This window comes from Benincasa hispida, chromosome 9 (genome assembly GCF_027475165.1).
Source record: "Benincasa hispida cultivar pf3 chromosome 9, pf3_genome.v1.1, whole genome shotgun sequence".
NCBI lineage: Eukaryota > Viridiplantae > Streptophyta > Magnoliopsida > Cucurbitales > Cucurbitaceae > Benincasa > Benincasa hispida.
In genome coordinates, this window is record NC_143486.1 from 81,570,490 (window position 1) to 81,585,887 (window position 15,398).

General features: G+C 36.7%; 1 protein-coding gene across 1 annotated transcript; it reads left to right on the forward strand.

Annotated features, from left to right (window-relative positions):
* The first annotated feature begins 11,463 nt into the window (after positions 1-11,463).
* On the forward strand, positions 11,464-14,659 carry LOC120087165 (Nucleotide-sugar transporter family protein). Its single transcript, XM_039044069.2, has 5 exons — positions 11,464-11,947; positions 12,430-12,614; positions 12,796-12,996; positions 13,756-13,917; positions 14,009-14,659. Exons 1-5 carry the CDS (start codon positions 11,818-11,820, stop codon positions 14,366-14,368), a joined length of 1,038 nt encoding a protein of 345 aa, XP_038899997.1. The 5' UTR covers positions 11,464-11,817; the 3' UTR covers positions 14,369-14,659.
* The last annotated feature ends 739 nt before the right edge of the window (positions 14,660-15,398 follow it).

Below are 15,398 nucleotides of genomic sequence, written 5' to 3' on the forward strand. Positions count from 1 at the left end.
TCCTCAACTTGTATATTTAATTGTTTATTCATTTATTTTTTATCGCATCTTATTTTATCACCGCATTTTATTATCGCACTTTATTTACCATCGCATTTTACTTTCATTATCGCATTTTACTGATTATCGCATTTTACTTTTTAAATCCAATTCATTATTCTTTTTGTTTCTCGGTCGCATATATCACATCAGTATCACATTAATCACTGCAATCCTCGTGTTCGACCTCAGATCACTCTGAGAAACTTGCGTTGGAATTATACTTGGTTCCAGCGTAAGAAAATTTGTGACATGCGCACACTACACGAACTAATACTATGAAAGCATCTAAGCATCACCACATACATCATTTAGAACGTAGTATCGCATATTATTATTATCGCAAAGCACATACGTCAGCAACCTCATAAGTTGTTGGCAATACACGATCAACGGAATCAACAATATCAAATCTTACAATGGCTCTGTAAGATGGGGGATCCTTTTTGGTATGGACGACAAGTGGATGATGTTGTGTAGACTTTGATATGTTAATGGTGGGCAGTTCGTAGGTGAAGAAGTAATAAAGAGAGATAAAAAGTCTTTCCTTCCTTTTCTATATTCTCCAATGGGTATCATTGTCTAGGGTGCATAGTTAAGTTCCTTGAAACAGTCTGTAAGCCATTCGACATAGGGATGTGTGATGGAGATGAAAAATGATTTACTGCGATTGATCTCTTTGATTTTCATCCATGTACCTCCAAAACGTGGATCTAGTTCAATGGAGAAAGCTTTCTTTTCGATACAGGAAGACTGTGATGGAGCTTTTGACATCTTTGTAAGGTTGTCAGAGAACTCATGTCCGACGAAGGAGGGTAAAGGAAGGGTTGAGAGGGTGGGGTTGGAGAGAGAGCATCTTTAGATTTGGCTCTAACAATTATAGAGATAGTGGGGCCTTGTTTTAAAGTTATTCTTCACCTTCTTTGGGTACCTTATCTTGGTAATACTATGGATACAACTCACTTTGTATTTGATACAAATGCAATAATCCAACGCATTCGTGTAGTTGACATGCGAGTGGAGGTATCCTATGCAATGAGTTTGCACAAGATCGGACCATGAAATAGTAACCATTAGATGTAACACAGTTAACTAGGTAGGTTCCTACTTTAATAGGATGACCTAGGATACTTAGTCTTATTCCTAAGTATATTATGAACTTCTGTTCATGAAGGATTGTCCTTTGATTTATATGGGTGAGGGTGGCTAGTTCACCGACCCAATATGCCTACCATTTTAGGGACAAGACCGAGTAGGAAGCTGGGAATATAATAATACAAGATGGAATTCACTCCTTCCCATCTTAAGAGTAAGTAGATGAGTGTTCCTTTAAGTAGTGTCTCCAAGACTTGAACAAATGACCTTACCCTCTTATTGGCCCAAAAAGGGATTTTGTTTATTGATTAGACCATAAACAGATTATTCACTAAAGAAACACTGGTATTTAAGGAGTCAGAGGTAACTCAAGGGTAAAACGGTCATTTGACCCAATTGGAGTTATGAACACTCATAAAGGACTAACTTGCTGTTATTGATCTATATTTGTGGACATAGAAATATATCTATAGTGAGAAGAGTGCAGTTGTGGGTCTTTAGTGGAGTGTACCTATGGTTAACGAATATTGATTAACTTGGTTAATGAGTTTAGCCAATCAATCTCATATCGTTGGAACTTCTACTGTAGGTCCACCAGGTCCTCTTGTTAGCTCACTAGAGAATATTTAAGAGAGAAGATTTGAATGTTCAAATCAATTTGAGGAAACCATATATTAATGTGATTAATATATAATTGATTATGGATATGATATATATTCAAATTAAATTGGAAATTAATATTCGAATAAGATTCAATTAATTAATTAAAGTGAATTAGATTCACAAAGAATTAATTAATAGAGAAGTATTGCACATATAAATATGATGTTTATGATAATTAAATATATATACATTAAAATTAAATTTAATGAATAAAGAGTTATTTAATTAATGTGCAAATTAAATAAAATAAGTGTTATTTAATTGTGTTAATTAATTAAATAAGTATTATTTAATTAATTGGGCTAATTAATTAAATAGGTGTTATTTAATTAATTAATTGTGGAAAAGAAAAATAGGAAAAGAATTAGGAAAAGGGCTTGGCCCTTCTTTATAAAAATTGAAGGAAATCGGACATGAGGATTTGCATGAGCAGCGAAAGGATCGTTCCAAATTTCTTTTGTACAATACAATTATAGTCAAGAAACGGAAACATACGGTTATGCATAAATTGAAATTACAACATATTTTACTACAGATCAAGGGAGAGAATTAACCACCTTTGAAGACTCATCTTCAAAAACCTTGATCACGAACACTCAAACAATCAGCAACACTGCAACACTCAAACGCTCTTACAGCACAACCGCAACACCGCACGATCCGCACGATCACTGCAAACTCGAACAGAATGATCTCCAAGGTCATGAACACTCCAAACACCATGAATGGCCTCCAAAGAATCTCAACTGTGTCGAGTTGAGTATGAAACCACCAAAAAGGTTACCTTGGTATTCTCGGTGTGAGAATCTAGAGTGTAGGCTCTATGTGGACTTAGTTAGAGGATGAGATCGGAAGAGGACAATCATGTAAAAGGTTGAGCAAGTGGGAGATGTCAAAGCCCATCATATAAGACGATGCTCAATCATTTAACAAAAGCTATGCGATCGTCTAACAAAAGCTATGTGATCGTTTAACTCATCGACCATCTCAGAGTCTATTGTATAGAAACTCTCCACGATCGTCCAGTCTCTCCAAGCTGTCGTTTAGTAAATCTTATTTACTTGACAATCTATCCGTGAGAACTTTCCAATATTGGAAATCTCAAATCGACATACTTCTAAATTTAGGAAAACATTTTTCTTTTATCTCACGGTTACCATGAAACCACCAATAACCTCCCACTTAATTGGTTATTAGAGAAAAAGAGATAATTATCCAATAATTAATATTATTATAAATATAAATGATAACCAACTTATCATACTATATTTATAACCTATAGTTTTAATATTTCATCTCATGAAACATATAAACCATAGCTCTTTTTCTATTCCTTGGCACTTAATGTAAATCTCATATAAACATATAAACATATAATCGAATTACCTCTTGTCAATTTGAACATTTCAAATCAACACCAAGAACTGATCCTCAGCTTGGATCCATTGAGCTACCAAGGGGACCTTATGAACCTGTAGGTCGAAGCTCCAACGGTACGTGAATAACTGACTAAACTCTTTAGTCACGGGATCCACCATCTGTTAACTGCCAGGCACTCCACTAAAGACTGACAGCTGAACTCTCTTTACTACAGATATATTATGTGTCCATCTTAACCAATAAATAGCACGATAACCCTTCACAGATCACTCGTAAGTACAGCTCGACCAATAACCGTTATGCCCCTGTAGTTACATCTAACTCCTTAAGTACCAATGATCCCTCTAATGAACATAAGTCATAGTCCTACTATGACTGAGTCCTCTCTTGCAAAGAGAAACTGTGGCCACTATGTTTAAACCCTGGAATCAGCCCTTAGGGGAGCAATCTATCTACTTACCCCTGCTTCAGGGAAGGAGTCAATTCCATCTTGTATTACTAAGTTCTCAGCTCCCAAATCAGACAAGTCCCCAAAAAGGTAGGCATGTTGAGTTGGCAATCTGGCCACTCTCACCCATACTAATCAAAGGATCGCCCTCAAAGGCAAGAGTTCCCAAAACACTCAAGATTAAGGTCATGTCACCTATGGTCGTTTAGGTGAGATGTAAGTCTCTAGTATCAACGGTGTTATATACAGAGACGAATCATCTCATGGTCCGGTCTTATACAAACTCTTTGTATAGGACACCCCCGCTCGCATGTCTCCACATGAATGGTCAAGATTTAGCATCTGTTTTAGTTTACAACACTTGCAAACCCCTACAAAGCAGGCCATATCCATAGTGTCACTAGGATCAGGTATCCCACCTTAATCCTTATACTACAGACCTATTTAGGTTATCACTTAAGGCATGATCCACTTATATATCTCATATACATGTTTAAATTTACATACAATAACCATGTATCTTTGTTTATTGGATATGAGTAAATGCCAGAATGAAATAACTTTTATTTTATTCATAACAATGTGTATAAATTACAAATAACGAGACTTCGGGATTATTAGGACACTAATCCCAACAAAAAGACCTCTCTATGGCCCCTTTGGGAGAGACAAACACTGACAATACACAACACGTAAGTGTTATTGTGTAAAATTTTTCCTAAGCCACAAAGAGAATCCCCTCTACTCTCCAAAACCCTTTTCTTCTCTGCCCTCTACTAATAGTTGGATACCACCTATCCCTCTATTAGAATCCAAGAGAATAACAAGGTTACTCTCATGGTAGTGTTCGAGACTATTCAAGAAATTGTTCATGATCAAGATTTTTGGAGGAGTCGTTCGTTGGAACTTAAAGAGGGTTTTTCCTTAAAGCATGCTATATTACATGTTTATATTCTTTATTAGTATACTGAATTTGTTTATGTAAAAATTGAATTGCGAAATGCAAGGTGTTTACAATGCTTCCGCTGTGGGATTCGTTCTCTTCATGAATCATATTCAAATATTTTATTTCTCTCATTAGAACTTTATATTATAATGTATCATACACATTATATTAATTAGATCTCATAAATTCCCTTTAATGAATTTGAACTATTGAAATTAAACTAAAATTAATTTGATTATCATTGATCCTTACTGAGCTAAAGAGGGGACCTTATAGACCTATAGATTGAAGTTCCAATGGTACTTGATTAATTAATTAAACTCTTTAATTAAATTAATCAACTTCTATTAACTTCTAAGTCACTCCACTAAAGACCGACAACTGCACTCTTCGCACTATAGATACATTTTTGTGTCCATTAGATATAACCAATCAACAATGCGTTAACCATTCATAAATTGTTCTTAAGTACAGTTGAGCCAAATTTTACCGCTTTGCCCTTGTAGTTACATCTAACTTCTTAAGTATCACCGATCCCTCTTATGAACAATTAGTTATAGTCCAACTATAACTGAACCCCTCTCAAACTAGGAAAGGGTGTGGCGTCACATTGTTCAAGCCCTGGAATCAACCTTTAAAACAACAATTTATGTACTTGTCCTATCAGTAGGGAATGAGTGAATTCTTTCTTGTTTAACTATGGTCCTAGCTCCCCAATCAAAACAAATCTCCAAAATAGTAGGCATATTGAGTCGGAGAATCTAACCACTCTCACCCATGCAAATCAAAGGACCACCTTCATAGGTAGGAGTTCACAACTCACTCAAGATTTAGATCAAATCACCTGTGGTCATCTCGATGAAATGTAAGTCCCTTCTAGCAACAGTGTTATATAGAGAGACTATTCATTTCGTTGTCCAATCTTATTCAAACTCTTTGTATATGATACCTCCGCTTATATGTCTCCACATGAATGACCAGGATCATCATATCATTTGTAACACTTTACAACAATTGTAACAACTACAAAATGGATCGCTCCGATCTCACCGTGACCGAAATATAACAATATACATTCATCACGTACAGTTATGAAAATAAATCTAATTATCGGCATACTAAGAATAAACAAAATCATGAGGGATAGAGTTCTATACCAGTTGAAGACTATCTTCACACTCCATAACTCCAACGCAGTGGAAACCCTCCAAGAGATCTACCAACACCCGACAGGAACGTCGACTGTAACAGCACAATCAATGCAAACATGAACGCCGCAACGAGGACGACACCACCACTAATGAGCCTCGGGTATTCTCGGAGTGAAAACCCAAAGGGTGGGCTTTGGTGAATTTGGTAAAGGACGGAGGAAACGAGTTGTGTAAGAGATAAGCAAGTGGGAGAGTTAGCAATGCTATTGTATAGCAGAAGTGCTTATCGCATAGAGGAGCTACATGTCACACCCCCTCCTGAGCCTTAGCTCAAGATTTAGAAGAGAGCGTGAAGAAATGCCAATCTACTTCTAGGACAGCTATTCTATCTACATTACTCTTATTAAGGATTTAGAATCTTAGAATGTCTACAATATTAATACAATTTTTATACAAATGATCTAGCTATTCTACTGATTTTCGCACTACCCAATCTGAGTCATGCTCTGAGAGATTACCAAGTTCCTGGTGTTTGGTGGTTGGGTGACTTTTTCCTTGAACGCTCCGCTACGCTACCTGGGGGGGAGAGAGAAGAAAACATTTGGAAAGCATGAGCTATAAATCCCAGTGAGTGGTATCTTTTAAATAAACAATAACTTTGATTATAGAAATATTGGGAAATCAATACATAATCAATGAATACATTACCATAAGTTCACAATTATTCCTCCAGCTAAACTACTGAATCATCCCTAGTTCATCCACTGGTCAAACATTCCCAGCCACCAGAAATAATTTAAAGTAACATAACAATAATTCTTATGGAAACCTTCCCTATACCCTATTTTTCCGCCAATGTGCACATCGACTATTTCTTTCCCGCTAGCTATGCTTAGGTAACTTAACTATATTTCCCACCGGTCGTCACCGACTATGATCTCCCGCCGACCGAAGTCGACTACATTTTCCCGTCAAGTACCCTTTCAAGCATGCTAACTATATATCCCGGGTATAATTCCAGTTTCCATTACAACACACAGGCAATATCTTAGCAAGCATAGTGACATAATAAACATGCATCCTTGTTCATGCCTATTTGATATTACCCCCTATATATACATTTTTTTATATATAGAAATGCATTAATTAGACAATACACAATAACCACTCACAATGTTTTCAAGGCTTCCTACTGCAATTTACTTTTGAAGTGTTTTCCTGAAATTTCTCCATTTCAATGAAAATTCTCAATTAATACCATTATTTCACAAAATAACTTTAAAATATTCAAAATACCCTTTTATACCAAAATTACCAGCTTACCATACTCAAAAGTTCAACCAAAAACCTCAAATAGTTTGTTTAGAGGTTATTTCAACCAAAATCGGGTGTTGCTGCTTGTGACAAGGCGAGGCCGTGCGCGCAAAGGGTGTTGGGCAGGGATTGCAGCGTCAGACTTTACGCAGGAGGCGGGCACGCAATGCGTTGCACTGATGGTCGCGGCGTCCAGTCGATGCGTTAAGTGCTGGCTTGTGCGTCTGTCTGGCCCTTCAACTTGTCAACACAATTCCTAATTCCTTCGAACTCCAATTATAATGGCAGCCTGAGAACTTATTCTTAACTCTCTATTTAGGATTTTAGCACTGGAAATTTGGAAATGGCATGAGTCAATTATTCACACCAATTCCTCCTATTTATAGATATCTGGGGCTCCTCCCCTTGCAACAACTCAAAATCCAAATGTCTTTCCTTCATGCTGCCAACACTAATTCCTTGTCAACAAAGCCTTTAGTTGTTTTAATCTTGGATTGCCAACAAAATTGTTTACTTTGCATGTAATCTTAGCCTTACACCTCCTACTTAAGTAGATAAGAATCACTTTGCATGTAATATCCTTAAGCCACCTCATCTGCTTAATGTTTAAGAGTATTTATCCGGATGATTTAGCTTCACTTATGGGCACATTCCATACTCTCTTGATCGCAAGCCAACTTGTATTCATTCAATCATCAATAGGGTCAACCACATATGCGTTCATCCGATCACCGCAATATCAAATGTCTGGACACTTCCTTGGCGCATGCATCCATCAATGCTTGCGCTTTTGAATTGTTTCTCCAAACTATTGTCGCATAACACTTTTTCCCATATGTGACCTACTAACCTTGATTGTGTAATCTTCCCTTGTGCAACTTGGTCGCATATGCTAGATGCTCGCAAGGTTCATTTAACCTTACGCCCTCTTCTTGGTTAGCCATTCTTAACTTGAGGCTTTCTTATCAGCGCATTACTTGAGTCAAACTCAAAGCATCGCATCCTTGCCCTCTTCCGCATAGCTTACCTTTTGCCTATGCGCTCGCCTAAGATTATGACCAACACTCTTTCAATGCATACTACTAGCTTATTCTATGCGCCTACATGCCTTCGAGTGTTCAACGCATAGCACATGTCCATCGCATAACACATTACCATCACATAGCACATCACCAACGCATAGCGTAGTACTACCGCATCCATCGCATAGCACTGACACGTCCATCGCCACATGCCTCCATCACCGTATGCCTCGCACCGCATCAACGCATGCCCTCACATCACCGCATGCTCCTGCACCGCATGCCCTTGTATCACCACATGCCCTTGCATCGCATGCCCTCGTATCACCGTGAACTACCAACGCATTTCCTTCGGCCGCATGCCTTCGGCTGCTTACCAACACATACATCGTGTCCAACGTCCAGCACCTTTGGATGCGCAACTTGAGGTCGTCGCATGCGTTGTTCTAGCCTCTAAAGACATTTTTGCCGCATGCGTTCCTCTTGGCCACACTTTGGCTCCCCTCAACGTCCAAATAACCTCTAAATGATTAAAACCAACGCATAGACAACACTAACATCAATACTTAGCACAAAGCCAACACATCATCTAATTTTTAAGCTATTTTTACCTTGGTTTCCAAGCATAACTCCTATTTGACAATATTCTTAACCAAATTTTCACTAGTTATGACTTATTTCAAACTACTAAGCAGTCCATTTAGACACCTAGAATTTTTTTCTCCTCTTTGACCCTGACTTTTTTCTCTATTCTAACCCAATATTGTCTTGGTTAAGGGTTAGGGTCTTACACTACACGATCGTGTAGGAAATGCTGAACGATCGTTTAGGAAAAATGTATACGATCGTTCAGTTAAATTGCAAGGTGGACGATCGTTTAGGCGGAGAAGCAATTATCGTATAGGCTCTCAGGCGATCGTTTCACGAAATCTTTTGGGCGGAAGAATGAATATCGATTGCACGATTCAAAATGAAAATTTTTTTCATTTTTAACCCATCGGTTACCATAACCAATGCTGCCCACTAACCCACGTTCAAACGTGGAAAAATGGACTAATTATCATATAATTAATCAATTAATTAATTAATTAATATAATCATATTATATTTATATCCTATAGTTTGATATCACATATCTACTATAGTATTTTCTCCTCTACTTGATATAAATCATATTTATATCTAACTTCTTCCATAATAATGCATCTCATACATTTTCCAATTATATCATATATAATTAACCAGTCCAATTATATCATATATAATCGAACTTCCTCTTGTCAATTTGAACATTTCAAATTAACCCAAATACTGGTTCTCGACTTTATCCAAGCTACCAGGGGACCTAATGGACCTGTGGCTCGAAGCTCCAACGGTACGTGAATAGCTGACTAAACTCTTTAGCCACGAGATCCACCATCCATTAACTGTCAGGCATTCCACTAAAGACCAAAAGTTGAACTCTTCTTACCACAGATATATTTCTGTGTCCATCAATTATAACCAATCATGAGTATGATGCCCTTCACAGATGCTCGTAAGTACAGCTGGGCCAATTTACCGTTTTGCCCCTATAGTTACATCTCACTCCTTAAGTACCACTGATTCCTCTAATGAACAATACAACATAGTCCAACTATGTGTGAACACCTCTCGGGCTAGGAAAAGGTGTGTGGCGCCACATCGTTCAAGCCCCAGAATCAGCCCTTAAAGGAGCCATCTATCTACTTACCCCTGCCTCAGGGAAGAAGTGAATTCCATCTTGTATAGCTAAGTTTCTAGCTCCCAAATCAGACGAATCCCCAAAATGGTAGGTTTGAATCGAAGACCTGGCCACTCGCACCCATACAAATCAAAGGACCGCCCTCAATGGCAGGAGTTCCCAACTCACTCAGGATTGAGGGCATGTTACCTATGGTCATCCTAGAGAAGTGAAGTCTCTGTAATGAACGGTATTATATAACGAGATGTTAACACTTCGTGGTTAGGTCTTATACAAACTCTTTGTACAGGACGCCCCCGCTCGCATGTCCCCAACACGAATGATCAGGATCAAACCATATGTGATAAGTCACAACACTTGTGACCATTCCACAAAGTGGGCTGCATCCGTAGCATTACCAGGATAAGGTTTCCCTCCTTTATCCATATACTACAAACCATTTTGGTTATCACTCAAGACATGATCCACTTGTATGTCACCACATACATGCTTGAGTCACATATAGATAACCAGGGATTTTATGTTTATTGGTTTGTGGTAAAGCAAATAAAACAAGTAAATGAGCAAAATACTAAATGTGAAGTAAATATCATATATTAACAACACAAGCATTCGTACAAACTGTTTACAAACTACAGGACACGAGACTTTAGGGCATCAACCCCAACATATTCATTTACTACAAGTCGTTTAGGTTATCACTCAAACATGGTCCATTGGTATGTCTCCACATACATGTTTAAGTTGCATCAGATAACCTTGGATCTTAGTTTATTGGTTTTTGGGTTAATGCAACTAAATATCAAATAAAATACCTCTTATTTTATTAGATAAATTAAATGTTTGTACAAATACAATTACAAACTATAAGACCAGGAGATTTAAGGCATCCAACCCAACACTCTCACCATGCAAATCAAAGGACGATCCTTAATAAATAGGAGTTCATAACTCATTTAGAATTAAGATCGAGTTATATATATTCATCCTATGAAATATTAATCTCTTCAATTAACAAGTTACAAAGAGAGATTAATTATTTCGCGGTCCAATCTTATACGAACTCTTTATATAGGATACCTCCATTCACGTCTCTACATGAACGATTTGGATTACATCATTAATAATAATTACAAAGTGAGTCATATTTATAATGTCACCATAATGAAGCACCCAACCTTATTCATCTATTATAGACCCTTTAGGTTATTACTCGAACATAATTCACTATATATCAACTACATATTGTTCAAGTCTAATGTAAAACATAATTCACCATATATCAACTACATATTGTTCAAGTATAATGTAAATAACCTTGGATTTTGCTTTATTGGACAGAATTATGCAAATTTAAGACACAAAATAAAGTAGAAAATTATTTTATTAATAATCAGTAAATTATTTATTTATTTACAAACCACGAGTTTAAGGCATAAAACCAACAATATAGACATTTGGGCTAGATTTTTGTAAATAAATATTGGATGAAAATAACATTTAAACCCACCTCGTATATATACATAAATACCGCCAAGAACTCACTACCAGATGCAAAAGAAAGAAATGAAATTCGAACAACAATGGACGAACGCCTTAGACGAAATTACCCTATCATATTTCTAAAATTTATATACCATATTTGTTAATGAATAAAATATCTAGTTATAAAATATAATGTAAGTTTTAAGAGATTTGTAAAATATTGGTTGTGAAAGTAGTATTTAGAAACCCAAAAAGCACTTATCATCCCTCGCCCCTCCCCCTTCTTCATATTGTCTTTTTTTCCCATTCTTTTGAAATTTTATTGTTTTGCCTCCCTATTTGTTGTCTTGCCTGTCTTTCCGTCGTCTTTTACATTCACTTATCTGTAAACATATTTTAAGATCCGATCTGGGCATCTGCTGTTTGGGGGTCCTTCAATTCCTCTCTCCGTCCCTCCAATCTCCTCCTTTTCCTTTTCTCTCGTTCAGATTTTTGTCGAATTTTAGTTTATTTAAAAGAGAGAGAAAGAGAGAGAGAGAGAGAGAGGAGAAATGGAAGCTGAAAAGAAATCATCGGCGGTATCGGATGTTGGGGCGTGGGCGATGAATATCGTCAGCTCAGTCGGGATAATCATGGCCAACAAGCAGCTCATGTCTGCCAATGGCTATGCTTTCAGTTTCGGTGAGACTCACTAAATCTTATCGCTCTTACTCTCTCATCTTCCCATTCCTCGCAGAGTTCTGTAGATCTCTGATTGCAAAATTATGCACTTTCTTTAAAATAAAAAAAAAATGATTAAATTATTGAAAACTCCTCGTGGTAACTTTCGTTTTTCATCGATCTAGATCCTGTCCTTGGCTCTCGTTCTCTTAACTTCGCTCTCGTTTCTTCTCATGTATAGCGAAAAATTAAGGATCCGTCTCTTTGTTACGGTGGAATTTCACATCTAGTATCAATGCTCAATGACGATTTTACACTTGTAGGCAAATTTTTTTACCTCATTGTCACATCGCAATTTGCAAGCTTGGACAGTTTTCTATGCTGTAGTTTACCAACGTTTTCTTCTCTCTTGAATTTTTGTGTGGATCTTTATTCTGTGATGCTTATTAGCTTCCAACTAATAAGATATATTACCTATTTACTTATTTTAAATGTCTTTTCAGCCACAACTTTGACTGGGTTCCACTTTGCGGTGACTGCACTGGTTGGTTTGGTCTCAAATGCCACTGGTTATTCCTCATCAAAGCACGTTCCTTTGTGGGAGCTCTTTTGGTTTTCTATTGTCGCAAATATGTCCATCACGGGAATGAACTTTAGTCTTATGTTGAACTCAGTGGGATTCTACCAAGTAAGAACTTACTAAGAAGATTGATTCCCTGGTTACTATATGACTATCTTGAGAACCTTTGACACTTTAATTTAGTTTATAAGAATGCATCGGGTATGCTATGCTAAAGAATGCTAACTGTGTTTTCATGCATTATTGTTCCCTATTGTGATCACTTCCCTCTCTTATATGTTTGTTTCAGATCTCAAAACTCAGTATGATCCCTGTGGTTTGTGTGATGGAGTGGATCCTTCATAACAAGCACTACTCAAAAGAAGTTAAAACTGCTGTTGTAGTAGTAGTAATTGGTGTGGGAGTTTGCACTGTCACTGATGTAAAAGTTAATCTCAAAGGGTTTTTATGTGCATGCATTGCCGTTTTGTCCACATCTTTGCAGCAAATTGTGAGTACTTCGCCTATATACTCGTGCTGACTTTTTTTTTTTATGGGGGGGGGAGAGGGGTCTCCATTTTGGCCTTTACTCCTTATGCTTCGTATATATGTTGATTGATTGGTTTTTGTTTTTTACTCTTTCCCTCTCGCAGCAAGGGCGTGACTGTTTTTCTTTCTTTTTCCTTTTTGTTTATTCTTCTGAAAGAAGCAAAACAGAAAAAGTAGAACCGTGAAACTTAAATTGTTTCTACGACTCTGGTTTTAATCTAACGACCTTGAGCGAGAGACCCTTGGGCTCCTCTCTAGGCAATCTTGTTGCAATGTTCATAGAAATATCGCATCAGAAATAGCAATTGGGCCTCTGATTTTTTATTTTTTATTTTTCAATTGAGGTTGTTTTGGATACAGACATTTTGGGAATAATCACTAAATATGATTATCTCATGGTCAGGCAAGATTGAGAACTTTTTGAAGTTTAATTTCTAATTTTGAACTTTTTGAAGGGACTGAACTTTGGTGTTCTGTCTGATCATCTTACGGTCAGGCTAGGTAGAGGCCAGCAGAAAGCTTTACTTTATTCCCTACAGCCTATACACGTTTGACGTGGTTTGCATGTAAAAGAATTCTTTTCTCTGTTAAACTTGACATGGTATTTTGCTTGTAGCAGACTACTTTTATCTATCTCATATGACTATAAAAACAACGATGAAAGTACCAGCAGTTATGATGATACTCTGACTCTCATCTCTGAAGTATATTCTTGCAACAGACTATAGGTTCACTACAAAAGAAGTACTCCATTGGATCTTTTGAATTGCTGAGCAAGACAGCACCTATTCAAGCCCTTTCTCTCCTGGTTCTCGGTCCATTTATTGATTACTACCTTAGTGACAAATCTCTACTGAACTATAAAATGTCTTATGGTGCCATTGTAAGTACCAGCCGTTTTCCAGCATCAGTCTAGCCAACTCATTTATCTACGCAATTTTCAACTAATTTCTGAGGATGGTCCATATTTGCAGTTGTTCATCCTCCTTTCATGCACGCTTGCTGTGTTCTGCAATGTCAGCCAATACTTGTGCATTGGGCGTTTCTCAGCTGTCTCCTTCCAGGTGTTAGGTCACATGAAAACAGTATGTGTTCTCACATTGGGATGGCTGCTCTTTGATTCAGAACTGACTTTGAAGAACATATCAGGCATGATTTTAGCAGTTGTAGGTATGGTCATTTATAGTTGGGCTGTGGAGGTTGAGAAGCAATCTAGTATGAAGACTAATATCAATGTGAAAAATAGCCTGACGGAAGAGGAAATTAGACTTCTGAAGGAAGGAATTGAGTCTAAGCCTGTTAAGGATATTGAACTTGGTGAGTCTAAAGGATAAATTTCACCTTGTCTTTTTAGGTCATTGCATTGTGTTGTGTCTAGAGTCTAGACTTAGACTTATCCATATCCCTCATCCTTGCACCGATTAATTTTAGATATTATATGCCCATGTAGAAACCTTGTCCGTCCAATTATATTTTTCTTGTTCACATTTATATTTATACGTTTATATGTATGTATATTTATTTTTTTTTCTTCATATTATTTATGCTAAGAGGTTAGTTGTAAGGCTACGAACCGATGGTAAAATGTAAACGTCATTTGTAAGTGGAGAACTTTTATTTATTTACTTTTTTAGATTCTTCTCTTATTTATGCAAGTACCAATACACAATACATCACGTTCTCACAATTTCTCATGTTTTTTTTGGTCCATGCATGAGTGGAGGGAGTGAGACCATATCTCACGTGTGACTCAGAGAATATGCAATAATGGTTTAACTTATCTATCTACACTAATAAGATGCACAAAGTGTCAACTTAGAACACGCATACATTCAAAAATGTTTTGGACACTGGTTAACATGCGAGTAATTAGTATTTGATTTTTAATGGAAATGGCATATATTATTTGTAGGTGTGCCGTGACTATGAAACAATCAAATAATATCATTGAATGAGATTTTTTGTCTAATAATAGATTGTTGTTATTCTTCAAATTAATGATGAAATTATAAATCATTGAATTTGGGATTAATTGCAATTTGACATGTGTCCCAAATTGAAATTAAAAAAGATGGGAGATCTCGATCATGTATTTGTTTTTGTCTCATGACTCTTTTATTGAATAAGTTAGGTTGATTCATTAGAGTCATGATATCTGGTCATAAGTCCAATTGAAAAGAAAAGAAAAAAAAAAAAAAAAAAAACTATTTTGGCCCAAAATCAAATTGATTGGAGCTCAAAAACCATCCAAGCCCAATCCTACATTGTCCATGATAACTCAACAATAAATAAGGGGTTGAGTGGACGAATATCTAATTTAAAAATGGAATTTTGAAAAATATATAAACAAAGTTTTTATATCCA

Excerpts from the sequence above, each read along its gene's own strand:
- LOC120087165 (XM_039044069.2), top strand. The coding sequence starts at position 11,818 with ATGGAAGCTGAAAAGAAATCATCGGCGGTATCGGATGTTGGGGCGTGG. Across the intron at positions 12,615-12,795 it reads ACTCAGTGGGATTCTACCAA|ATCTCAAAACTCAGTATGAT; the intron begins GTAAGAACTTAC and ends TGTTTGTTTCAG. Across the intron at positions 13,918-14,008 it reads AAATGTCTTATGGTGCCATT|TTGTTCATCCTCCTTTCATG; the intron begins GTAAGTACCAGC and ends CCATATTTGCAG.